The following is a 25,484-nucleotide window of genomic DNA, read 5'->3' on the forward strand; positions in this document are numbered from 1 at the left end:
ACACATCCTCGGGTGAGGATTGAAAAAAATTCTAGTTGGAATACTCATTTGAATTTGTGTGTTGGAATTTTTTGTTGTTGTTGTTGTTATGTGCCCCTAGCGGGAACCAAACCCAGGACTCTCTGGTCCACAGACCAACGCTCCAACCACTGAGCCAAACCGGCCAGGGCGTGTGTTGTGCGTTGTAATTTTTAAAATTTTACCAGGATAATCTAGTTTCTGTTCCGTTGGTAAAGGAATATGGTATGCTATACTAAGACCTAGTTAAGGGAAGGAAGAAAGTTAAAAAAAAAAAAAAAATTAAGCTTAGATATGAGCTTAGCATTTCGTAAGACCAAGCTGTGCCCATTCGGTAGAGGCTTAGGGCCCGGCCGTCCTCCTGTCTGGCGCTCGCTGGGAAATGAGGGTTGCCGAAGACAGCCTTGGGTCTCCCGCAGCCATTTTCCGGGAAGTGGGGCTCCTTTCTCAGCCCCAGCCTGGGGAAAGTCAGAGACCTCCGCGGAAGGAAAACTGCCTACTGGCTGTATGCGTCATTTCTGTTTAAACTGCGGTGTGGAGGCCAGTACGCCACATCCTGTACACTGGTTAGTCTTATGGGCATCCTGCTTTGAGTGCAGCTGAAGTATTTTGCAATACCCTCACTCATCACCCGTGTGTCCAGACAAGGAAGAGCGGAGAGGGATAATCCCGTCCAGAAGACAGGGCCTGCCACGACTCAGGGCTGGCGGTGGGTGCCGCCCGCCCAGCTTTAGAGCCACGACGACCCACAGTCCCTGACAGCCTGGGCTTCAGATGAAGGTGGGTCAACAATCATGAGGTCTTCCTGTCAGGTTTCATCAAGGCCTAAGGGATCTGGATGCAAGTGGTGAGTTGACCTCAGCCAGGGCTGGACACCAAGGGTCTCCGGGCAGGGGGACGGACCTGCAGAGGACTGGGCCAGTTTGCATGACTTGGAGAGGGCTTTGTCTTTGAGTCTCTTAAAAACACCAAGACGCTGAGAACCCTGGGCATCGCAGGAGCTGATTCCATCCTAGAGACCCCATTGCAGACATTCCTATTTAGCTGAGCCAAGACCCACAGTTGTAACATGTGCATGGGCCCAGGATCCGACTGGAGAGCCCCGGTCTGTCCACGGGGGTCATTACCCCGTCGCAGTCCCAGGAGGAGGGCTGGTCAGTGTGAGTGGCCACGCTGGGGTATTTTTAGAATATTCTAAGTATCCTGATGCCATGTCATCTTATTTTAAAAATTCAGGTATAGCCCTGGCCGCTTTTGTTCAGCGGTTAGAGCGTTGACCTGTGGGCCAATGAGTTATGTGTTCAATTCCGGTCAAGGGCGCGTACCTCGGTTGCAATTCGTCCCCGGCCCTGGTGGGGGTTGTGCGGGAGGCAGCCACTCAATGTGTCCCTTTCATGTCGATGTTTCTCTCTCCCTCTGTCTCTGTTCCTCTCCCTCCCTCCTGCTCTATCTGAACAAAAATGGAAAAATGTCCTCAGGTGAGGATTAAAAAAAAAAAAATTCAGGTGTAATTGACATAGAACATCGTGTGAGTACAATGTGTTGATTTGAAGCATTTATATTGCAATATAATTGTCATTGTAGGTGCAGGGGCACAAACACCTCCCTCACCCCTGGTTCTGCCCTTTCTCCCAGCACCCATCTGGTTGTCCCATGTGGCCCCAACCCCAGACCCAGCTCCCACAGTCTCTCTCCTGACCGTCCAATCCCTTAGGACTTTGCATTTGCTAATGTGTCCCCCAACCCTCTCTTGCCAGCAGCCGGGAGGGGAGGGGGATGGGAAAAGAACTCATGCTAGCAGAATGTAACGGTGTTGTTAATCCTCACCCAGAGATATTTTTCCATTGATTTTTAGAGAGAGTGGAAGGGAGAGAGGGAGGGAGGAGGAGAGAGAGAGAGAAACATCGATGTGAGAGAGACACATCAATTGATTGCCTCCCACACGACCCCCGACTGGGGTCCGGGCTCGAACCTGCAACCCAGGTACGTGCCCTTGACCGGGAATCGAGTCTGTGACGCCTTTAGGCCACAGGCCAATGCTCTAATTGCTGAGCCACACCGGCCAGGGCAGCAGGATATTTTTAATGCGCTCAGTAGCTTGCTGGACACTCAACGTAACGTTAGCTACTTGGAGGGAGACCGGAGGCTTCCCATTTCAAATATGAGGACACGTCAGCGCAGAGTGGCGCAACGCCTTGCCCAAGGCCAGGTGGCTAGCCGGCGGAGTTGGAACCGACCTGGAAGTCGGTTGGTGACCCACATCCATGCTTTGCTTCACCCAGTGGGTTCAAGTGAGGTCCCTACTCAGGGGTTCATCTCAAGACGAACTCGGATGAGTTCAGCCTCATCCGTGCAGGGGAGCAGGGGGGAAAGAAATCGTTTTGGGGATTTGGGGAGCTACCCCCCCACACCCCGTCTCATTAGCGGGAGACGGGGAAAGGACCGGAGAGAGCGCTTCCTCTTTGCTCGAGGATGTTGATGTGGCAACTTGGAGACGGCCCCCAACCAACACGTCCTGTTCACTGTGTTAGCTGCAGGCCCTGTCTTTCCACCCTCTGACTTCAGGATGGTGCAGGCTGCAGGGCTGGCCGTGTGTCCCCGTCCCACCACCCTCCTGGCCCTCGGTGAGTCCTAGAATAGAGGGACCGTATCCCAGGGACAGAGAGGGTGGTAGCTTAGGTAGTCTGCATTCCTGCTCAGTTTTGACTCTGGTCCAGGAGACTCATGGTCCCCCCTGGGGAAGGGGGGGTTCTGTCCGCTCAGCTCTGGCACAGACCTAAGTCTTTCCATGGAAGGTTCAGTCCTAGGAGCAGGTACCTGGGTATGGGGACAGGGTCTACCTGACTGGAAGAGGTGGTTTGGGATTCGTGTGGAAACTCAGAGCGAGAAGACTGTGCTCGGGGGTCATGCCGAGGACGGGGTGGTGTGGAAACCCTCAGAGGCTGACCCCGCTGCCTCCACCAAGACCCTGTGACAGCAGCCCCGGGAGGAACTGGATGCTGGGCATTTATCTCACTAGATGTTTCCTTCCAGTGCTCTGTCTCTGCCAGACCATCTACATGCAGGAGGGTGAGTCCACATTTTGTTGTTGTTGTTTTGTGATATTTTGCTTTCTTGTTGATCCTCACCTGAGGATATTTTTTTCCGTTGACCTTTTAGAGACTGGAAGGGAGGGAGGAAGCGTGCACACACGCAAGAGAGAGAGACATCGGTGTGAGAGAGACACATTGATGGGTCGCCTTCCGCATGCGCCCCGTCCGGGGCCAGGAACTGGGCCTGCAGCACAGGTACGTGCCTTCGACTGGGAATCGAACCTGCAACCCTTTGGTGCACGGGCTGACGCTGTAAACACCAACTCTGGCCAAGGCTACCTTTTTTAATTTAGTTTTTCATACATGTTTTATTTTCAGGCAACACAGTAATTTTCCTTAGCGTCCCTCTGAGGGTGTCTCTTGAGCTAGAATGAGACCCAATGTCCCTTTTTGCCCGGATCTGTCTGTTCTAGGGCCCTCGGGCTCACCTCCAGAAACCTGACCTTTCTCTCCCTTTCACAAACCCCCAACGGAGACTTCCTCCCAGGCTGATATCTCCGGCTTGGCTAATTCACACTTGGCTGTCTGGTCTCAGCTGAGCACCTCTCCGCTCTGACTCTGGGGCGAGGTCAGCTCTGCCCCCCTCGGCCCCGGGGCTCCCACACTCACCCCAGGGCACGTAGTAGAGAGGGTGGCTCTGGGTTTGCACTGTTCCCTCATCAACCTCTGTGCTCCCTCGACACCTCCAGCCCAAGAAGGCAGGAAACCCTTGTGTGTTTCTCCTACTTACGGAGAGATAGGAGCTAAGATAGGGTGAAGGAATGAGCAAATCAGCCCTGGCCGGTTTGGCTCAGCGGTTAGAGCGTCGGCCTGCAGACCAGAGAGACCCCGGTTCGGTTCCCGCTAAGGGCACATACCTCGGTTGCAGTTTGTCCCCGGGCCCGGTTGGGATCATAGGGGTGGCAGCCACTTGATGTGTCTCTCTCACATTGACGTTTCTTTCTTTGTCCTCCTCTCTCCCTCCTGCTCTATCTGAAGATAAGTGCAAAATGTCCTCGGGTGAGGATAGGAAAAAAAAAGAGAGAGAAGGAATGAGTGAATGAGCGACGGAAGGAGTGAATGAATGAGTGCCGCCTCTCGGCCAGCTCTGCCTCTCTCGGGGATTGCGTAATTGCGTAACTTGGACGCGATCTTCCTGTTTCAGGGTTACGAACCCTCTCTTTCCCCTACCCCAGCCTAGTTTAGACACTAGGGGTTTTCAGGAACCTCAGTAACAAGGAAATGTAGATAGGCTGAGAGGAAGACAGAAGGTGCAGAGGGAACCACAGATGAGTCCTCCTCGGAGGATGTGCCTGTGGTCAGGAGTCCTCACCCAGTGGGGTCCTGGGAGCGGATCTCAGCTGGACTTCCAGGCTCCGCCGCCCCCGTGGGACCCCCCAGCTCCCCTAGCTGCCCTTCAGACCCGGCCCAGACCATTCCCACCGCCTCAGACACCTGCTTCCCTGTCCCCACGAATGGCCTGTCATCGCTCGGGCGCCTCCCACGTCACGCCGAGACTAGCCCACCGTGTGAGCAGGACTCAGGTCCTTGTGTCCCACGGGGGAAGTTGCTCTGCCGTGACGAGGCGTCAGTCACCGGCGCGGGCAAGGGGAGGGAAAGGACGGTGGAAATGTTCTAGAATTGGATTGTGGCGATGGTCGCACAACTCCGTAAGTTTGTGAAAAACCATTGACATGCAAGATTGAAACACGGGAATGGTGGGTGTGGAGACCTCCTTACAGTGCGCCCTGAGGTTCTGCTCTGCTTCTTCCCAGGGGTCCTGCCCAAACCCTCCATCAGGGCCGAGCCGGGCCCTGTGATCCCGCGGGGACAGCCAGTGACCATCGTGTGCCAGGGCCCAGCTGGGGCTCAGGTGTTCCGCCTGGAAAAGAAAGATGGAAGCCTTCTTCACGAGGATCAACGTGTTTCACAGGAGACACAGGCCAGATTCCACATCCCTGCAGTGAGTGATCACACTGCCAGGCCTTATTACTGCTCCTATAGCAAAAACTCCCGCTGGTCTGAGCGCAGTGAGCCCCTGGAGCTGCAGGTGACAGATGAGGACGTCTCCACTCGGCCCTCAGGTTTGTCCCAGGTCCCTGCACCCAGTTCCCAGCTGCGTCTCTGTCCTCAGGCCCCCTGCCCCCCTGCAGACCCTCAGCCCAGTGGCCCCTGCCCCTCTGCACACATGACCCTCGACCTTCACACCTGGCTCAGGGCCCTGGAGCCGTGGTCCCATCTGGACAGCTGGACCCCATGGTGGCCTGGACACTGAGCCCCAGCATCACAGTGGACACAGAGCTGGCCCTGCTGGGCTGGGTGGGGAGTGGCCTTCCAGAGACCAGCTGGGGACAGACCCCGTTCAGGGGGACATGTGTCCTTTCCCTCAGGATGGTGTTAAACCTTCCTTTCCACTGGGCCAGACCCTGTGGCCCAGGCGATGTGTGCCCTGGGGTCCACCCTCCACTGGGCAAGTCACGTGGTCCACGGGCCTGACCAGGGCTAGACGGTGCTTTGAGGGATTTGGGGGATGAAGCTGTCTGTCCCCTGTGTGTGGTCAGCCCCTGAGACCTCCTTGACTCAGGGTTCGTTGGGGATGCTCAGATCCCCATCCATGTCTTCCCGGGGACTCAAGGGAGCAGCTTCCTGCTGATTCTGTGAGGTCACGAGGAGCATAGTGTTGGGAGGTGAGGGGAGTGACCGCCCTGGACGGCTGAATGGGGCAGGAGCCTCTCCCCCCATACCTCAGGATGTCATCTGGGGTGGCGTGATGAACAGATGTAGCCTGTAGGTGAACATTCGTGTGGAGAGGGCCCAGGCTGAGTGGGACTGACCCCGGGCAGCCCCCACAGGGGGTTCCCCTGCCCAGGTTTACAGGAGCCCCCCGAGTCTTCAGCCTGAAGGGGTTTCAGGGTGCTCTGCGCTGGGGGTTGGGCTGTGGGGCTCAGCTCTCTGCCCTGGGCTAGAATCAGAGCCGGTAAGACCACAGTCACTGACATTCATGACTGGCCCGATTAACTAACTCTGTCAGGCTCTGTGTGAACATTTCACACCCACAACAACCAGAGAGGCAGGTGCTCATCTGACCTCTAAGAGCCCCTGCTTTTTGTAATCAGCAGAGACAACGCTAAACTTTCCTGCCCAAAGACACGCGGTTATCAAGAGGCAGAATCCGCTCAGAGCGCCCAGAACCCACAGCTCAGGGTTTGTCCGCAGCTCCGCACCGCCCCCTTGTGGGCAGGGTCCGACCCCGCGGGACACAGGGACAGAGAAAGAGGGACGCTAGCTAGCTCAGCGTCCAAACCTCCTGATGGTTATACCTGAACAGCGACTAAGTCACCTAGAGAAGAGAGACCCTTCTGCGAGGGTCCTTCATGCAGCGCTGTTGAAGGGACTCAGGAGGTTTACACAGAACAAGTAGCAAGCTCTTACCATCACTGAGCATCTGGTTTTTAATTTAATTTAATTTTATTTTTATCTATTTTTTTTTTTTATCCTCACCCGAGGACATTTTTCCATTTTTTGTTCAGGTAGAGTGGGAGGGAGAGAGAGGAACAGAGAGAGAGAGAGAAACATCGAAGTGAAAGGGACACATCGAGTGGCTGCCACCCGCACAACCGACCAGGGCCAGGGACAAACTGCAACCAAGGCACGTGCCCTTAGCGGGAACCGAACCCGGATCTCTCCGGACCGCAGGCCGACGCTCCAACCGTTGAACCAAACCGGCCAGGGCTGGTTTTTAATTGTATTTCACTTAAATGTCAATGGCTACAGTGATGCGTGGTTACCAATTTGGACAGGACAGAGGTAGGGTATTTCCAACCTCACAGAAAGTTCCGCGGGTGGAGCAGTTCTGGGGGGAGCAGGTGAGGGTCCCAAGAGCGAGGGAGACCCGTGTGGGGGAACAGGGACTCGAAGCCTCCTCTGTCCAGCTCCGATCTTTCACAAATGTCTTCTTGATTCCTCACTCCTAGGAGCCACAGAGCCACGGCCACAAGACAGTGGTGAGTGATGGGGACAGTCGTCTGTGGACCTGGAGTGTGCCTCTTTTTTTTTTTTCCTCACCCGAGGACATTTTTTTGATATTTTGTTCAGATAGAGTGGGAGGGAGGGAGAGAGAGAGAAACATTGATGTGAAGGGACACATCGAGTGGCTGCCACCCGCACAACCAACCAGGGCCGGGGACAAACTGCAACCGAGGTACATGCCCTTAGCGGGAACCGAACCCGGGTCTTTCAGGACCGCAGGCCGACGCTCCAACCGCTGAACCAAACCGGCCAGGGCTGATTTTTAATTTTATTTCACTTAAATGTCAATGGCTACAGTGATGCGTGGTTACCAATTTGGACAGGACAGAGGTAGGGTATTTCCAACCTCACAGAAAGTTCCGCGGGTGGAGCAGTTCTGGGGGGAGCAGGTGAGGGTCCCAAGAGCGAGGGAGACCCGTGTGGGGGAACAGGGACTCGAAGCCTCCTCTGTCCAGCTCCGATCTTTCACAAATGTCTTCTTGATTCCTCACTCCTAGGAGCCACAGAGCCACGGCCACAAGACAGTGGTGAGTGATGGGGACAGTCGTCTGTGGACCTGGAGTGTGCCTCTTTTTTTTTTTTTCCTCACCCGAGGACATTTTTTTGATATTTTGTTCAGATAGAGTGGGAGGGAGGGAGAGAGAGAGAAACATTGATGTGAAGGGACACATCGAGTGGCTGCCACCCGCACAACCGACCAGGGCCGGGGACAAACTGCAACCGAGGTACGTGCCCTTAGCGGGAACCGAACCCGGGTCTCTCCGGACCGCAGGCCGACGCTCCAACCGCTGAGCCAAACCGGCCAGGGCTGGTTTTTAATTGTATTTCACTTAAATGTCAATGGCTACAGTGATGCGTGGTTACCAATTTGGACAGGACAGAGGTAGGGTATTTCCAACCTCACAGAAAGTTCCGCGGGTGGAGCAGTTCTGGGGGGAGCAGGTGAGGGTCCCAAGAGCGAGGGAGACCCGTGTGGGGGAACAGGGACTCGGAGCCTCCTCTGTCCAGCTCCGATCTTTGACAAATGTCTTCTTGATTCCTCACTCCTAGGAACCACAGAGCCACGGCCACAAGACAGTGGTGAGTGATGGGGACAGACGTCAGTGGACCTGGAGTGTGCCTCTTTTTTTTTTTTTAACCCTCACCCGAGGACATTTTTTTGATATTTTGTTCAGATAGAGTGGGAGGGAGGGAGAGAGAGAGAAACATCGATGTGAAGGGACACATCGAGTGGCTGCCACCCACACGACCAACCAGGGCCGGGGACAAACTGCAACCGAGGTACATGCCCTTAGCGGGAACCGAACCCGGGTCTCTCCGGACCGCAGGCCGACGCTCTAACCGCTGAGCCACACCGGCCAGGGCTGGAGTGTGCCTCTTGGGGAAGGGGGAAAAGAATGAGCTTCCAGCCCTGGCCGGTGTGGCTCAGCGGTTGGAGCACCGGCCTGCGGACCAGAGATTCCTGGGTTTGGTTCCCGCTAGGGGCATGTATCAAAAAAAAAAGAGCTGTTGTGTTGGTCATGCTCTAGTTCTGTGAACATCCTGAGGACGTCAGCACTCAGGACCCCGGTTGTGTAAAATGGGGATAAGAGTTCTCATGTCGCAGGACGACGAGGCGCCTGAAAGGTCCTATATATAAATGTGAACTGGACAAGCACCCAGCATGCGCAGGGTATGCAGTTAGTGCTCAGTCAATGCCTCCTGCAGGTACTTTGGTTCAATCTTCCCTGATTTCCCAGGCCATCTGACAGAATATGTTTATATTCTTGTTGGGATCTCTGTGGCCTTTGCCCTTGGCCTCCTCCTCCTGGTCCTCCTCCTAGTGCATCGTCGGCGTCAGAAACAACACGGTAGGTCTCAGGGTCAGGGTGGGGTGAGCTGGGAAGGCTGTCTGGGGTGCTAGGAAGGTGGCCTTCCTCCTAATTCACACCCTGACTGTCCTTAGGGTCCTCCCACAGCAAGAATAAAAAGCAGAGGCCCCCAGAGAGGTGAGGAACCCCTGGGAATGACCCGTGAACCCCCTCCCAGCTCTCTGCCTCCAGGTGCCCCCTCCCCCATGCTCACTTGCTCTTTGTCCTCAGGCTCGGCCCGGCTGCTGATATCACAGAGAGCACACCAGGTAAAGGGGCTTGGGGGAAGAGAAATGGGCATTGAGTACCATTCAGGAGACAAGGGGGGGCGTGTTTGGGAACATTATAGGATGTTCTAGATGGAGTGGGGCATGAAATCCCAACCTGTGAGGTTTCAGGCAAATTTGCCTCCAAAGGTCCACCCCAAAGAACTGACCACTGTTCTCTCCCCTCCAGATGTGGCCACAGTCTGTACACTTGCTGAGAAAAAGAGGGAGGCGCCCAGCCCAGTAAGTCCTTGTATTAGTCGCCGATTTCTGGGTAACAAAGTACCCCAACTTTAACAGCGTCACAACAACCATCTCAGTTTCTGGGGTCAGGAATTTGGGAGCAGATTAAATCTTCTGGGTGGTTCTGGCTCACGGACTCTCATGAGGCCGCTGTCACGGTGACCGGAGCCGCGTTCCTCGCAAGGCCTGACTGGGGCTGTGAAGTCCTTGTGTAAGATGACACACGCACAGGGCTGTGGGCAGAGGCCTCCGTTCCTCTGAGCATGGGCTTCTCCCCGGCAGCCAGCCTCCCCCAGAGGGCGGGATCCCTGAGAGGGAAGGGCACAATGTCTCTTGTGACCTCTCCATGGAGGTGACATGCCTTCACTTCTGCCATATTCTACTGGTGACGCAGACCACCTCTGAGTCTATGTGGGAGGGGACTACACAATGTGGATTCAGGAGGTGTGATCCCAGGACCACATGGAAGCTGGCTGTCAAAGTCTGTCCTTCCCACAGCCCCCTGCCTTGAGCCTCGGCCACGCTAACTTACCGTGGGTCTCTCCCTCAGAGCCCCGCTGCGGAAGAAAACCAGGAGGTGACATATGCCCAGCTGAACCACCGGACCCTCACCCAGAGAGCAGCCCAAGCCGCGTCCCCACAGTCCACAGAGCCCACAGCCGACTCCAACACGTATGCAGCCCTTGCCATACGCTAACTCAGGACCGTGGCCTCTGCACCTAGGACACAAGGAGTCACCTTTGCAGAGGCCTGAAGCAGCCACTTGGAGAGCTTTCCTGTGGAATCATGCCTTTCTTGAAAGTCATCTAGTCAGTTCTTTCGGAGGCAAGAGCTGGAGTCTGGGGACCCCTACTCAACATGCAGGAGGTTCATTGATCAGGTGGCCATTCCTATAATCAACCACCTCCTTGGAGTACCCGTGTAACATTTGTTTCCAGAGACTCAGCTATAGTTGTCCAGCAGTTTTCAGAGACCCAGCTACAGTTGTCCAGCAGTTTCCAGAGACCCAGTTACAGATACCTGGCTGTTTCCAGATACCCAATACAGTTGTCCAACAGTTTTCAGAGACCCAGCTACAGTTGTTCAGCAGTTTTCAGAGACCCAGCTACAGATACCTGGCTGTTTCCAGATACCCAATACAGTTGTCCAGCTGTTTCCAGAGACCCAGCTACAGTTACCCAGCAGTTTCCAGAGACCCAGCTACAGTTGTCCAGCAGTTTCCAGAGACCCAGCTGCAGGTACCTGGCTGTTTCTAGATACCCAGTACAGTTGTCCAGGAGTTTCCAGAGACCTAGCTACAGTTGGTGGGCTGTTTCCAGAGACCCAAATACAGTCTTATAGTCACTCAGCCGATTCCAGACATGTCCTGTGCATCCCCAACTTGCCCCAGAGACTATGTGAACCATCTTTTCAGCTGACTCTAAAGACTTTCCTAGAGTTATTGACCTCGAACCTGGACAATATTTATGCAGCTAATATCTGATGCCTCATTTTCTCTGGATCCTGTCTCACCTTGTTCATCAATAAATGTTTTCACATACCCAACTATGGCCCTGCACAAGGAGCTGGAGTACACAGGTACTTGGTCCCTAGTCTGCCTCCACAGATGCTGAAAACTTAGTGAGGGAAAAAAGACAAAAAGAGTCATCAGTGATTTCTGATCTGAGTGTGGTTCTCAGGGATGAGTGAGGAGACATCTAAGGGGCCGTTTGGTTGGATAAAGGTGCAGGGCGCACATCCCCACCCACCCCACAGGCATGCACAAGCCTTTAAATACACATATGCACACACTGGTGCAAACGCATACACACACGCCCACACCATGGACACATGTGTGAATTGGGCAAAGGTTTGGCAAGGCCATGACTGCAAGGAGGGTCCCTCAGGCTGTCAGTCCATTCAGAGGAGCATGGTGCTTTCCCACTTCCCGTCCCCACCCCAGGTTCATCTCCACTGGACACCACGCATTCTCCAAACACTCAGACCTATCCAGCTCTCCAACATGGTCCCTGATCGGACCCTCATCCCCTCACCTAGCTAATGCTCTTCAGGTCCAGGATTGGACTCTGTTCTTCCCAGTCCGTTTGCATCGACTCCTCCCTTAAAGCGAAAGTATTTGTTTTCTGTTGCCCCTGTAACAAATTACCACACAGTGGCTTCAAAGAACACAATTTATCATCCTGTAGGTCAGGGCATCAGAAGTCTGAAATTAGTTTCACTGGCTAAAATCAAGGTGTTGGCAGGGCTGGAGTCTCTCAGGGGGCAGTGAGGGAGAATCTATCTCATTACTTTTAGCAGCTTCAAGGGGCCGTCTGCCTTTCTGGCCCTTTTCCTTCATCATCAAGGAGCACTACAGCTTCATCAAATCCCGTTCTCTGATAAGGACTTCTGCTCCTGATGGGACATCTCCTTCCCTCTGTTGCTGACCCCACCCCCGCCTCCCTCTTAGAAGGACCCTTGTGATGACACATGTTCACCTCGAATAACCTTGACCATCTCCCCATCTCCAGACCCTTACTTCAATCACACTTGCACAGATCCCTTTGCCACATAAAGTAACACACCAGCTAATTCCAGGGAATAGGTCGCAGACATCTTTGGGGGCTGTTATTTTTTTCTATCTGAGTGAGGGTCCTCTGGGCTTTTCCCCGTTGCCGGCAGATACTGATGTTCTGGGTGACCCCGGAAGGCACACGTTGAAGGTGACACTGGGTTCCCAGAACGGAGCCTGCTGCGTCTCCTTGTGTTAGCCACGTTTCAGGTGTCTGTAAACTTGATGCGTTAGCATCTGTCCTACAGGTGTACATCAGACGTACCTTGTCCGTGATGACCTTGTGCTCTGCCTGCGTCACCTTGCACTGGCTTCCTGCCTCCCTCATGGCTGCCCCCACTTCGGAGCAAGAATTCTCTTCCTGGGGTCACTTTTCTTTTTTTTTTTTTTATCCTCACCCGAGGACATTTTTTCCATTCTTTGTTCAGATAGAGTGGGATGGGGAGAGAGAGAGAGAGAGAGAGAGAGAGAGAGAGAGAGAGAGAGAGAAACATCGATGTGAAAGGGACACATTGAGTGACTGCCACCTGCGCGACCCAACCAGGGCCGGGGACAAACTGCAACCGAGGTACGTGCCCTTAGCGGGAACCAAACCCGGGTCTCTCTAGACCGCAGGCTGATGCTCTAACCGCTGAGCCAAACCGGCCAGGGCCTGGGGTCACTTTTCAAATAGAAACAGCCAATCTTGAGCCCACACCCCATCACCTCTTTAAAGGGCTTTTCACACTCTGGTCCACTATCTCCCCTGCCCTAATCACCCCAGGACCAGGAGCAAGAAAACTAGCACCATCCCCTGCACCCCAGGGCCCCCTGAAATCGTTCAACCAGCTTTTCCTAGGCCCACTCACCTTGTGGCACCAATTCTGCTAAACCCCTCCCCTCCTCACCAATCTTGGTGCCTCCCCATGTGCCCCCTTCTCCTGGGCCCTGTGAGTGACGGTCTGTCTCCGAGGGCCATCATCTCCTGGTCTGTCGGCCCTCAAACTCCCTATTACTCACAGGATATTAAACCACCCCTGGTGCTGCGTTGGAGTGACTCTCACCTTTTTACTTGGGTGGGAAATTACCTTCTATCCCAGGTGAGTGGTCATGCTTCAGGGTCTGTTTGCTGTAACAGTTACACTCCCTTGATCACACACATTCTTTGCCCAGGGAGGGGGTGCGGCCACCTGGGTAGTTGTTGCTCCAGAGCCCCCCCTTTTGGTGCAGAGAGATCACCTTTTTTTTTTTTTTTTTTCATCCTCACCCGAGGACATTTTTCCATTTTTTGTACAGATAGAGTGGGGGGGAGAGAGAGAAAGAGAGAGAGAGGGAAACATCGATGTGAAAGGGACACATCGAGTGGCTGCCACCTGCGCGACCCAACCAGGGCCGGGGACAAACTGCAACCGAGGTACATGCCCTTAGCGGGAACCGAACCTGGGTCTCTCTGGACCGCAGGTGGATGCTCTAACCGCTGAGCCAAACCGGCCAGGGCTAGAGAGATCACCTTATTTTCCCAAATCTGCTCTCCCTCTTCTGCCCCTCCACAAATGGTGTCAAGTCCCCCAGCGCTCTCGAATTCCAAGGGTGGGAGGCACCCCCCCTTCCCGATCCCTGGGTCACTGTCCACGGGGCAGGTCTCATGGATCTGTTATGTGAACACATGCATCCTCTCTTTCCTGTGTCCTCTGTGTTACTTCTTTTCTTTCTTTTTTTTTGTTTTGTTTTGTTAATTCTCACCTGAGGATATTTTTTCCATTGATTTTTTTTTTTTTTAGAGAGAGTAGAAGGGAGAGAGAGAGAGAGAGAGAGAGAGAGAGAGAGAGAGAAACGATGTGAGAGAGACACCTTGATCAGTTGCCTCCCAAACACACCCCCGCTAGGGCAGGGATCGAACCTCCAACCCAGGTATGTCCCCTTGACCGGGATTTGATCCTACATCCCTTCGGAGCTTCAGTAGGGGCGGATGCTCCAACCACTGGGCCACACCGGCCAGGGCACCCTGCGTTATTTTTTAATGTCTGTTCAAAGAAATTTAGGTCCTGTGGCTCACTGCCCACTCGGCGATTCAGCAAGGTTGCCGAAGGCCCCAGGACTTGCAAAGGGCGCTGCTCAGAGCTGTCTCCACAAAGAAACATGGGCGATCTGCAGCACCCTCTCCCTGCAGTGGTCACCCTCATAAAGAGAGCTCAGAGCCAGAGCTCACAATGGGGGGACCTGTGTCATCTGCCACTTACCGGGTCAGACTCGCTGCCCCTTCAGGTTAAAACGAAACGTGACCGCGAGGGGGCGCCCGCATCTCGTTCTGATTAATGCTGCGACTTTGTTTCACTACAAGGAGGAGACACTCGCAGGCCTGGGACAGGCCTGGTCTTACACATGCTATTCTGCATTAAAAGACTTTTTAAAAGGGTCTCTCGCGCTCCAACTCTTTGTTACTTTTCATCCCTTAGCGCGTTCGTCTGGGTTCTCCAGGTGCACAGAACCGACAGGTTCTGATATATACGACACAGAGCTGCATAGGGGGGTTAGCACAGGAAGAGGCTCACGGGTCATGGAAGCTGGAGGTCCCTCCATCGACGGTCCACACGCTGGAGACCGGGACAGCCGGCGGGGTGATTCAGTCCAAGGTTCAAGGCCTGAGAACTGGAGGGCAGAAGGCCAGAGAGCCAGGAGCTCCCACGTCCCAGGGCCGGAGGGGTGGACGTCCCAGCTCAAGGGAGAATGAACCCTCCTCTCCCCGTGTCGTTCTGGGGGCCCCCGGAGATGAGATGGTGTCGCGCACACTGGGGAGGGTGGATACTGAGTCCAATGAATGAAAGCTGGTCTCCTCCCGCAGCGCCCCCCAGACACGCCCGGAAACCCTGTTGTACTGGCTCCTGGGTGTCGCGGGACCCGGTCGGTTGACACTTAGGAGAGCATCACAGTTACATGGTGCATTTCTGCTCAACTCTGGCTTGTCTGCCTCCAACCTGACAGGTGGGCCCAGGAGGGGGTGCAGAGGCTGCATTCCTAGAGAGCAGATTCCTGAATATTCTGCCCCCCACCCCCGGCCCCGCAGGACAGCTGGCCAGGTCCACAGCTGCTCCTGTGAGTCCAGGCCGTGAGGGCCCAGTAAGGAGAGACTGGATTTGAGGGAAATTAAAAATAAGAAAAACCTTTTCTATCTCAGGGGTGCAGGGGGTCTTGGGGAGAGACCTATGAGCACACGTCAGGACTAGTGTTTTCTTTTTCTTTTTTTAAAACATGTTTTTATTTATCTTAGAAAAAAGGAGAGAGAGAGAAAGAAATCGGTGAGACCGGCCAACTCTTGCACGCCCCCTACTGGAGAGGGAGCAGGTGCTCTGGGCAGGTGCTCTGACCAGGAATCCACCCAGCGCCCTCTTGGGTCAGGGGACCACACCCACCCACTGAGCCTCACCGGCCGGCGGGACTAGTCTTCTCTTCTTGAATCTTTGACCTGCCGACCTGCCAGGTGCAGGGGTCAGGACAGGGCCAGGGGTTGCACAGACATTTCTTCCTGGAAGGTCCATCCTCTTGCTTCATGGCTCCACAGCGCCCCCTGGAGGACACGCCACGCTTCGCACTCCTGGTGGCTCAGAATGGCAGGACCCTCCCAGGGCCCCTGAGGTGTGTCCAGGGACTGAACACCAGGGAGCCACAGGAGGCCCGTGTGGCGGGAGGAGAGATTCCACCGGGACCAGAGGAGGCAGGAATGGATGCTCAGACCCGTCCACTGACCCCCGGGGACGAAGTGGATGTTGAGATGGCCAGAGGGTCCCTACGTCCTTGAGGGAGCAGAGACAAGAGGGACCACATGACACCCGTCGAAGGCTTCTTGCACACTCTGCGTCCACAGCACCCCTCCCGTCTGCAGCGTGTCTGTGAGCACAGCCCTCTCTCAGACATTTGCTTTGTCCTGCTCCCTCTCACCCACGTTCCCACCTGGGGTGACACGGTAGAAACACGTGTGACTACTTGATGGGCAGTGAGGGACACTCTGTTCGTCTTTGCACAGGGGGGAGTCTCAGCACAGGGTGTGTACTTTGGGAATCGAGGGCCGTTGTTCTTGCCTAAAAGAGACATGCTTTCTGAGAAGAGTGGCCCTGACCGCACACTTCAACTTCTCTGCATTTTCCACTGCGGAGGGCGCTGCCCACTGTGGCCACACCACCCGAATCCGCACGACCACTTCCTGCGTTCTTTCCCAGGGCAGAGCCCATTGTCCGGACCTTCTGATTCTTAGAGGCTCTGGGCCAGCTGGGCTCGGAGACCTGGAGATCCGAGCAGATGGGGGTGGAGACCAAGGCTCCTAGCACACATGGGCCTTGGTCCCTGAAGGGACGGCAGACACTGAGAGCCTGCTTCTCTTCTCCTTGAACAACAAGGGCCACGGGGTGGGCTCTCCCTGGGCTTAAGCCTGAGGTCAGGAGACAGCCGAAGGTCTGTGCCCTTGGAGAGCCTGAGTGGCACCCAGGGCAGGAAGACAGGACAGCTGGCATTGCAGACATCTCCTCTGTCCCTATCAGGCCTCCCCTGGCTGAGCCAGGACCTTCCCGAGGAGCCCAGCTCTGCCAGGGAGCCTGCCTGGTGCTGCAGCCTCTGCAGCCTCTCCCTTCTCAGGCTGTGGCCCTGAGAAGCCCCACGTCTTCCCTCCCTGGTCCTGATTCTCCTGTCTTCTCCTCATGGGGCCGGCCCCTCCCTCGAGAGGTCATGATGATGTGACTCAGTGTTGTGTGGGATGGAGGCTATGAGACCACCTTCCCCTGTCACCGTGCTTGTGTTCGGTGCCATTAACGGACCCAGGGACGTCCTTCAACATCCAGATGGAAATGCAGCCAACAGCCCACACCCATCTACTTCTTCACAGACACAGCCTTCCAAGAGGGCCCACCCAACAATGTGGTGACAACACGACCATTTCTTAAGTGCATTTGCTTCTGCAGACGTAGGGGCTTTCAGTTTAGGAAAACCCAGAGCCAGCTAGGAGGCAGGGGGAGTGTGCAGAGCGAGCGCAGGGTCACAGGACACAGAGGGGCACAGGGACAAGGGCATCATGTCTGAACCCTGCCACCTGCCCGGGAGAGCGTGAGGGGGCAGACGGAGTGTCCTTCCAGGGGGCCGCTCAGCTCCGTCTCTGCACCCCCAGTAAGAGGTGCCAGAGAGGTTTATGGTTTCCCTTTTCAATGTGAGAAACAGAAGCATTTGCATAAGGAAATGTGTGGTTTGCGGACATTCAGCCCGTGAAGGCAAGAAGCCAAGTCGGTAAGTTTCCCTCTGTATTTGGTCCCTCTATATGGTTACCTCTGTATCTATGTATCTAAGTATCTATGTAACTGTCAATGTATGTAGCTCTATGTGTAACTATCAGTCTATATATTTATCTACGTATCTATGTACTTATATAAGTATCTATGTATCTATGTATCTATCTGAGTATCTATGTGTCTCTCTAAGTATCTAGGTACCTGTCATCTACTTCTATCCCTAATACATTCATATTAGGTGAGTTTCATTTGGACATGGGTTCAGCCTGGTTATGAAATATCTCACTAGAAACACCTTCTGGAATCCAAGTCCTCCCTGAACCCCAATAGGGGAAGCTAGAGTCGGGCCCGGGAAGAGCCATCTCTGCACCCCCAGTAAGAGGTGTCAGAGAGGTTGATGGATTCCCTTTTCAATGTGAGAAACAGAAGCTCACTTCCTGTGGGGCCACAGAAATGAGCCTGTGACGTGGCCCCTGCACACGCCCCAATCTGCAGGCCCTGTGCTCCCTCACCCAGGACCAGGACAGAGAAGGCGGTGAGAGGCTGGCCATGGCCCCCCATCCCACCACCCTCCTGAACCTTGGTGAGCAGAAATGCAGGGGGGCAGGGGGAACCACAGGACAGAGGGGACTCTGGGTGGGATCCAGGCCCCACCTCAGTCCAGCCTCTGGTCCAGGAAGTGCTGAGCCCTGGGGCAGAGTCAGCCCGGAGGCCCTCCTTCCTCTGGGTCACTGAGCCTAAGCCTCCAGTGGGGGGAACAGGGCCTCTAACCTGTTCCAGACACTGGGATGGGGCAGGTCAGACCCAGAAGAGGCCAGAGGGGGATCCGACTGGGAGGTCGACGGAGAACATGTCTGGACCCCAATGTAGGGGTGGAGGGAAGCGACCCACTGGGAGTCGTGTTGATGAGGGTGCTTTGCAGGGTCTGGGGGAGACGAAGTCTTTCCCTGCAGCACACTGACCCCCCCCTCTCCACTTTAAGGAATCAGGGCGATGGGCGTTTTTCTCACCGGGGCTTCTCTCGCGGGGCTCTGCCTGGGCCAGCTGGTGTGTACGCAGGAGGGTGAGTCATCCCTGCAAGATTTCGAGTCCCGCCCGCCCCAAGGGAGTCCTGTGGATTTGGGGAGGGATCAAACCCCACTCTACAGCAGATGAAGGTCCCTGCTAAGACTTCCGACAGCTGCCAACCCCACAGGACACCACCACTGATGTGCAGGCTCCTGAGATCCAATACGTCTAAACTGGACCCTTGGTTCTCGCCCACTCACATCTGGCTCCTCCTCACCCCTCCTGAGTTCTCAGTGCAGGTCATCACCCAGGACCCGATAACGCAGTCATCCCTGATCCCCCTTAGGGCACCCCCTGTACCTCCACCCCAGAGCCCTGCTGACTCCACCACGCATGTCCTCAGGGGTGCCCACGTCCCTGTGGGTGCCACCCCGCATCTGAGCTCCATCAGCCCTCACCCCACAGCAGCTATGGGGTCTCCAGGGGCCTCTCCCTGCCGGCTCCACCCCATTCCTCCCTGCAGGCGAACTTAGAGAAAACTCATCTGATGACTTTCCTTCCCAGCTGAAACCCTTCACTGGTTGAATTGACGTTGAATCAGACCCTTATCAACGTGTTTCCTCTGGCCGCATCTACCTCTAGCCACGTCCTTCCTGCTCTGTGGGGTTCCCTTATCACCAGACACATTCGTTTTCCGTCAGCTGCTCAGACACGCTGTGCTCACCCTGCACGCAGGACGGTCTCACACGCTGACTTCTCCACCACCAACACCTCGGCCTCCCCATCTGCTCAGCGGAGCCACGTCTTATGCATTTATCACATCTCAGCTGACTTCGGTTTCCCAGATGAGGAAGGTCTCCTTGTTACATGCTCTCTTTATATCTGTGGGTGCCCATCACAGGTCTGTCTGGCATCGAGTTCTTTCTCATCACCCCATTTCATCCCCCAACAACACTGCGTGTAATAGAGGACATCTCGGCAGCTTATTTCTGTCTCGCAGAGATGCCGCCTCTGGACTTTGGCCAGAGACAGCGCGGCAGCCCCAGCGTGACACCAGAGATGCAGGCTCTCTACTTCTGCCCTACAACTTCAGTTCGTGGCCACCAGCGCAAAGTCCCCTCTTGATGCAAAGTGGCTGCCAGGGCTCCAGCCATTGCATATGTTTGCAAGCTGAGTGGCAATGAAAGGCAGGAAGAGGCAGGGCGACTCCAGGCTTCACTGCCACCCTTTGAGCTGCCTTCCTGGGAACCTCACCAGCCAGGTTCCTTCCGTTGCATTGTCACCAACATGGTCACAGGACTGAGAAAGCTGGTCCTGGGGGTGCCTGGTGTTGTCTTTTGTTCCATGAGACCCTGTGCCTGGCTCAATGTGATGCTCTGATTCCAATGAGGATGTAGAGTGCAGATGTGGTGGAGGCCAGGGCAGTGTCTTGGTGTCCTTCTGTCCATCACAAAGAGGGAACACGTATTTATTCATAATGGACCCTGAGTTCCCACTCTGCTTCCTTCCAGGGGTCCTGCCCAAACCCTCCATCTGGGCTGAGCCGGGCCCTGTGATCCCGCGGGGACAGCCAGTGACCATCGTGTGCCGGAGCCCAGCTGGGGCTGAGTTGTTCCGCCTGATAAAGAACGATGGAAGCCTTCCTTACAAGGATCAACTTGTTTCACAGAAAACACAGGCCAGATTCCACATTCCTGCACTGAGTGATCACACTGCCGGGTCTTATTTCTGCCGCTATTACAATAAGTCCCGCTGGTCTGAGGACAGTGAGCCCCTGGAGCTGCAGGTGACAGATGAGGACGTCTCCACTCGGCCCTCAGGTTTGTCCCAGGTCCCTGCACCCAGTTCCCAGCTGCGTCTCTGTCCTCAGGCTCCCTGCCCCCCTGCAGACCCTCAGCCCTGTGGCCCCTGCCCCTCTGCACACATGACCCTCGACCTTCACACCTGGCTCAGGGCCCTGGAGCCCTGGTCCCATCTGGACAGCTGGACCCCACGGCGGCCTGGACACTGAGCCCCAGCATCACAGTGGGCACAGAGCTGGCCCTGCTGGGCTGGGTGGGGAGTGGCCTTCCAGAGACCAGCTGGGGACAGACCCCCTTCAGGGGGACATGTGTCCTTTCCCTCAGGATGGTGTTAAACCTTCCTTTCCACTGGGCCAGACCCTGTGGCCCAGGCGATGTGTGCCCTGGGGTCCACCCTCCACTGGGCAAGTCACGTGGTCCACGGGCCTGACCAGGGTTGGATGGTGCTTTGGGGTATTTTTTGGCTGAGGCTGCCCCTGTCCGGGTGTGGTCAGACCCTGAGACACCACGGAGTCGGGGTCCAGCAAGGACGGCGAGAGTGAGGGCAGGAGGGGAAATTCTTCCGTTAAAGCTGAGATGTCTGTCTCCTCTCTTTGTCCTGCTGTGACTCAGACATCACATGGGTCAGTGATTATGTCCAGGGAGGCCCCCATCATCCAGGCCTGGGGGTGCCCACCCAGTTGATCCTGGCCCATGACCCCTCACTGCCCTGGGGGACTGTGGGTGCACAGTGGTCCTGATAGGAAGGGTCAGCCTCCAGGACCCTCTGACCCTGGGGCCAGGTGAGTTGGCTCCCACCCTCCCTGTTTTCCAAGGACCAGGGCCCAGTGCTTTGTGCTAATGTATCGAGGGTGGCGGGACATTCTGAGGTGTGTCCAGCCCCTCAGACAAGTAGAAACAGAGAGAGTGCCAACCTGGTGCCCTCAAGTCTCCCTGTTCCCTTTCTGGGGTGACGCGTGGGGGCCATCTGTACTGAGAGGTGCAGAGTAAGAGGCCAGGTGCCAACGCTGTGGGAGGGGAAGGGTCAGGCTGAGTGGGCGGGTCGGAGAGGAACTTGGGCTCCGCCTTCCCCTGCCCCCTCCATAGGAGCCCCTGGGACATCAGCTCCCTCACTAGAGCCCCCTTCTGGGCTGGGGAGTGGAGACCTCAGCCTGGGTCTCCCCCTTCTAAGGGCTCTGCTGGGGGCTTTCCTGTCTCATAGGTCCTGGGCTTGTCCGGTCTGGTCCACCTGTCAGTGACCCCTGTCCTCTGCTTCCAGAGCCTGCCTCGGGAAACTACCTGGTAGGGAACGGTGTGCGCCTCGGCCTGGCTGGCACGGTCTTGCTGATCCTGGTGGCCATTCTGGCAGAAGCCTGGCACAGCCAGCTCAGGTCCTCACAGGGACCTCAGGGATGGAGACAAGAGGACACTCATCAGAGAGATGAGACCCCAGGGCCCTAAGGAGGACGTTGTCCAAGTCGCAGAGGCTCTCGCTGGCACCCCGGAGACCCGCGCGGCCGGGCTGTGCGCTCCTGTGGGGTCTGTCTCAGGTCTCCAGGGCTTGGCTCCAGGTCTGACTCTCACCATCATCACAGCCCCCCCCCCCCACCCGTCCTTCCTGGGTCTCCCTTCTCTCCAGGTTCTCAGACAGGCCCAGGCCCCTGCAGCCCCTGCCCTCTTCCCCCTCCCCCACCCCCTTTCAGAGGCTGCGGGTGCTCACCTCAGGCCGTCCCTCCGTGTTCAGCCTCTCCCTCGGTGGGCTCAGCGTCTGGGCTTCTCTCCCAGGTCTGACCCCCCTCCTGACACCCACGCTGGGATTTCCTACCCGCTCACCCCCTTCCTTTTCCTGGAGCCCCACCTTCCCAGCTGCTTTCTGGGACCAGGATCGTGATGCTCAAGGCCCTTGGTCACCCACACCTGTCACCTGTGAGACTGCTCCCGCTCTGGCCCCCAAGTACCCCGCTTCTCCTGTTCCTGGGTGGCCTCTGCCTCCTGGGCCTGTCTCCTCAGGTCCCAGCTGACTGGACTCAACAGTCCAACCCCAGAGCACAGCGAGGTGTCACCACGCACTCATCAGGGTCACTGTTGTTAAAATTAAAAAAAAAAAATATGTCACTAGACTTACTGGGGGATCCCTCTGTAAGTATACACATGTCTAATCACTAGGCCGTACACTTGGAATACTATATTGTACGCCAACGGCAGATGGAAAATAAATGTTAAAACCGTCTTCTGCAATCGGAAAGTCACAGGTGCTGCGCAGAGGTGGGGGCCCGGGTGGTTCGTGCACTGCTGGGGGCCGCACGCTGCAGCCCCGGGGGAATTCCTGCGGCTGTTCCTCAAACCTGACCGCGGGACCCCCTGCGGCCCAGCAACCCCACTTCGCGATGGCGCGCAGTGAGCGGCGGGGCTTCCAAACCTCCACACCCGCGTCCCCACAGCAGCCTGGCTCACAAGAGCCACGTCACCCCACGGCTGCTCAGACGGGGAAGGAGGAAGGCAACGTGTCCGAGCGACGCCTGGAGAAGGGGTCCCGGCAGGGCTGGCTTTGGAGAGAGAAAGGGGCTGCGCGTCCTGGAACGCGGGGTGCGGAGACGCGGGGAAGACAGGACCGGATTCCGCCCCGGTGCCCCCAGGAGGCACGCAGCGCTGCGGACGCCTGGATTCAGCCCGGCGAGGCCTGTTGCGGACTTCTGTCCCTGACGCTGGGGAGTCGGTCCGTGTGGCCCCAGCCGTCCTGCTGGTGCGCACTTGTCGCCGCAGAACCGGGAAGCTCCTGCGCCTGGACACAGCGGTCTCAGGACGCCTCCCAAGCGTCTGGAAACCGGGCGGAGCGTTCCTTACCGGCCTCTGCCCTCAGCCCCCCGCAATTCCATCCAAACCTCGGCCGGCGGAGCAGGAAGCCCAGCCCGGTCACCGCGGGCTCCAGGGTCCGAAGGACGCTGCTTCGCTCTGAGACGCAGCAGTGTGGCTGGGCGGTACCAGAGCCGAGTCCCCGTGGTGCCGGGATGCAGGGCCACTCACCACGTCTCCTGCGGGGCAGGGCTGGGCACGGTGACTCCCGTCCCCTCCTCTGTCCCCTGCACAGAGAGGAGAAGGCTCCCTTTGCTCTTCCGGAGAGGTCTCTTCACAACCGTGCTGCCCGCTCTCTGCTCCCAGCTCCGGGTCAGGCTCAGGGGGGCGCGGGCTCTTCCAGCGCCCAGGGCTGCCTGCAGGGTCCCCGAGTCCTGCTGGGAGCAGCGAGCGTCGTCCTTGTGGGTTTTGGTGCTCAGCTTCCCAAACTTGGCCATGGAAGGTCCTTTCAGCTTCTCGTTGTGCTTTCTAAGACCGTCCCTCTGGTTGTCTGTACCCCCAAAACTTTCTAGATGACAAGGGAGCCCCAGCTTATCCGTGTTCCTCCTGCCCTGGACCAGGAGGCCCCCTGTCTCCAAGTTCTCAGGTTCCTTCTACTGGGAGCAATACTTAAAAAGCAGGATCTGGGGTTATGTGAACCCAGGGCTACCGAGGTTTTGTCTGTATCAACCACTTAGTATCAGGGAGGGTGCTCAGTGTGAACCCACACATGTATTTCCCACCTGGTGTAACATCACAGGGTTCATTTACATTGTACTTGTGTTCGATATTAAAAAAAAAAAAACAATTCCTAACAAATTCATAAAGTTCCTTTTATCGGTATTACCACGTGGCAGTGGTTACTGGACGTAAGCTTATCTTTATTTGTATTTGTTTATATTCATGCCAGATTGTGCTTTCCCATCTTTTACGACCTAATTGTGTCTTGGGATATGTCGAGTACCTCTAGGTTTCAGAATTTTGTGCACTGCTGGTGGGGCCGCAAAGTAGTGCCCTCCGAGATGACCCCTTCATTCTATTCCCTTCACCCTGTACCCCCACATACTGGAAGTGACCATTTTTTGTTAGCTTCTGGTGTTCAGAATGAAAAGTATGTGAAAAATAAGTAAATACCCAGTTATCTTATTTTATCTACTTTCTTAAAAACAATTAGAGCCCAGTCAGTGTGGCTCAATGGTTGAGTGGCGACCCCTGCACCAAGAGGTTGCCGGTTGGATTCCTGGTCAGGGTACATGCCCAGGTGTGGGCCCGTTCCCAGTGGGGGGCATGCAGGAGGCGGCCACTCAGTGTTCTCTCTCATCAATGTCTCTCTCTCTCTCTCTCTCTTCCTCTCTCTCTCAAGTCAATAAAAAAATATATATTATTTAAAAAGCAACAATTACAGCTGCATAGTACTCCATTGTGTATAGGACCTGGAAAGTATTATCCGAAGCGAAAAAAGCCAAACAGAGAAAGACAAATATCATATGATCTCACTTATTTGTGGAATATAATGAACATAACAGTCTGAGGAATGGGGTAGTCCCAGAAACGTGGAAGTGGGGTACAGACTAATAATCCCCAGAAGAGGGGGTGGTGGAGGAGAGATAAACCACAGAACTTATATGCATGTGTGCATGAACAATGGACATGGACAACAAAGCTGGGGACAGGGTGGGGAGGGAGTGGGTGAGGGGGGAATCTGTGGGGGGAAAAGGAGAAACATCTGTCACAAAAATTAATTAATTAATTAAAAAATAAATACATAAATAAATAAAAAGCAACAATTAGCAAGGGATACATATTGTCCTGCATTTTGCTGTTTCACTAGTTTCCTGTGACTCCTGTAACAACTTCACACAAACCTCACGCTCAGAAGAGCCACATCCATGGACCTACAGGTCTATGACCTGGACGTGTGACCTGGTTACTCTGGGATGAAATGACGGCATCTGCAGGGCTGCGTTCTCCAGACCCTCAGCCTCCTGCCTCCCTCGTCCACCTTTCAGGATCCTGTAATGACATTATGGATGCCTGGAGGATGCTCGCTAATCTCTCCCCTCAAGGTGCTTATTTATCACATCTGCCCAGTCACTTTGCCAGGTAAGTAAATCATTTACGGGCTCTGGAGCTTAGGATGTGGGGCCTCTGTGGGGCTGTCATCCAGCCCTCCACACACTATGTTCTGGAAGTCACTGCACAGTAGTTCATTACATTCTCTTGGTTACATTTATGCTTCCTTTGTTCCCATGATGCCCTTAAATAATTTCCTGTTTTTATATTTTCTAATGGAAACATATTAGACATATGCCATCCATAAATGTAAGGTGTACACCATGGTAAGCTGATACATTTAGGTACTATAATATGATTTCATTGTAGCAATAATGAGCACTTTATCATGTTACATAATTATCATTGCTTTTTAGAAGTCGGAACAAAATTCTTTTCTCTCAGCCATTTTGGTGATTAGAAAACCAATATCAATACGTTAGATCTCTAGGACTTGTCTACTAATTGTTATAAGTTTGTCTCCTTAAATGAACTCTGTCCTATCCCCAACACCTCAGCCCACGGTAACCACCA

General features: G+C 55.2%; 2 protein-coding genes across 3 annotated transcripts in view; both read left to right on the plus strand.

Annotated features, from left to right (window-relative positions):
• LOC118639337 (leukocyte immunoglobulin-like receptor subfamily A member 2) overlaps positions 1–25,484 on the plus strand; it is a 462,866-nt gene that overhangs the window by 365,510 nt on the left and 71,872 nt on the right. The window lies entirely within an intron of this gene.
• Positions 559–20,671, plus strand: LAIR1 (leukocyte associated immunoglobulin like receptor 1). 2 transcript variants are annotated; one of them, XM_036275703.1, is made up of 5 exons: positions 559–865; positions 2,584–2,642; positions 3,052–3,087; positions 4,865–5,173; positions 19,797–20,671. In XM_036275703.1, the coding sequence occupies exons 1-5, from the start codon at positions 813–815 to the stop codon at positions 20,294–20,296; spliced, it is 957 nt and encodes a 318-aa protein (XP_036131596.1). In that variant the 5' UTR covers positions 559–812; the 3' UTR covers positions 20,297–20,671. The 2 variants fall into 2 exon arrangements, with proteins under 2 accessions (XP_036131596.1, XP_036131597.1); XM_036275704.1 differs by lacking the exon at positions 19,797–20,671 and adding an exon at positions 7,064–7,159.

The sequence above is a fragment of the Molossus molossus genome, unplaced genomic scaffold (assembly GCF_014108415.1).
Source record: "Molossus molossus isolate mMolMol1 unplaced genomic scaffold, mMolMol1.p scaffold_m16_p_21, whole genome shotgun sequence".
Taxonomy (NCBI): Eukaryota; Metazoa; Chordata; class Mammalia; order Chiroptera; family Molossidae; genus Molossus; species Molossus molossus.

Excerpts from the sequence above, each read along its gene's own strand:
- LAIR1 (XM_036275703.1), top strand. The coding sequence starts at position 813 with ATGAGGTCTTCCTGTCAGGTTTCATCAAGGCCTAAGGGATCTGGATGC. Across the intron at positions 2,643-3,051 it reads CACCACCCTCCTGGCCCTCG|TGCTCTGTCTCTGCCAGACC; the intron begins GTGAGTCCTAGA and ends GTTTCCTTCCAG. Across the intron at positions 5,174-19,796 it reads CGTCTCCACTCGGCCCTCAG|GGGTCCTGCCCAAACCCTCC; the intron begins GTTTGTCCCAGG and ends GCTTCCTTCCAG.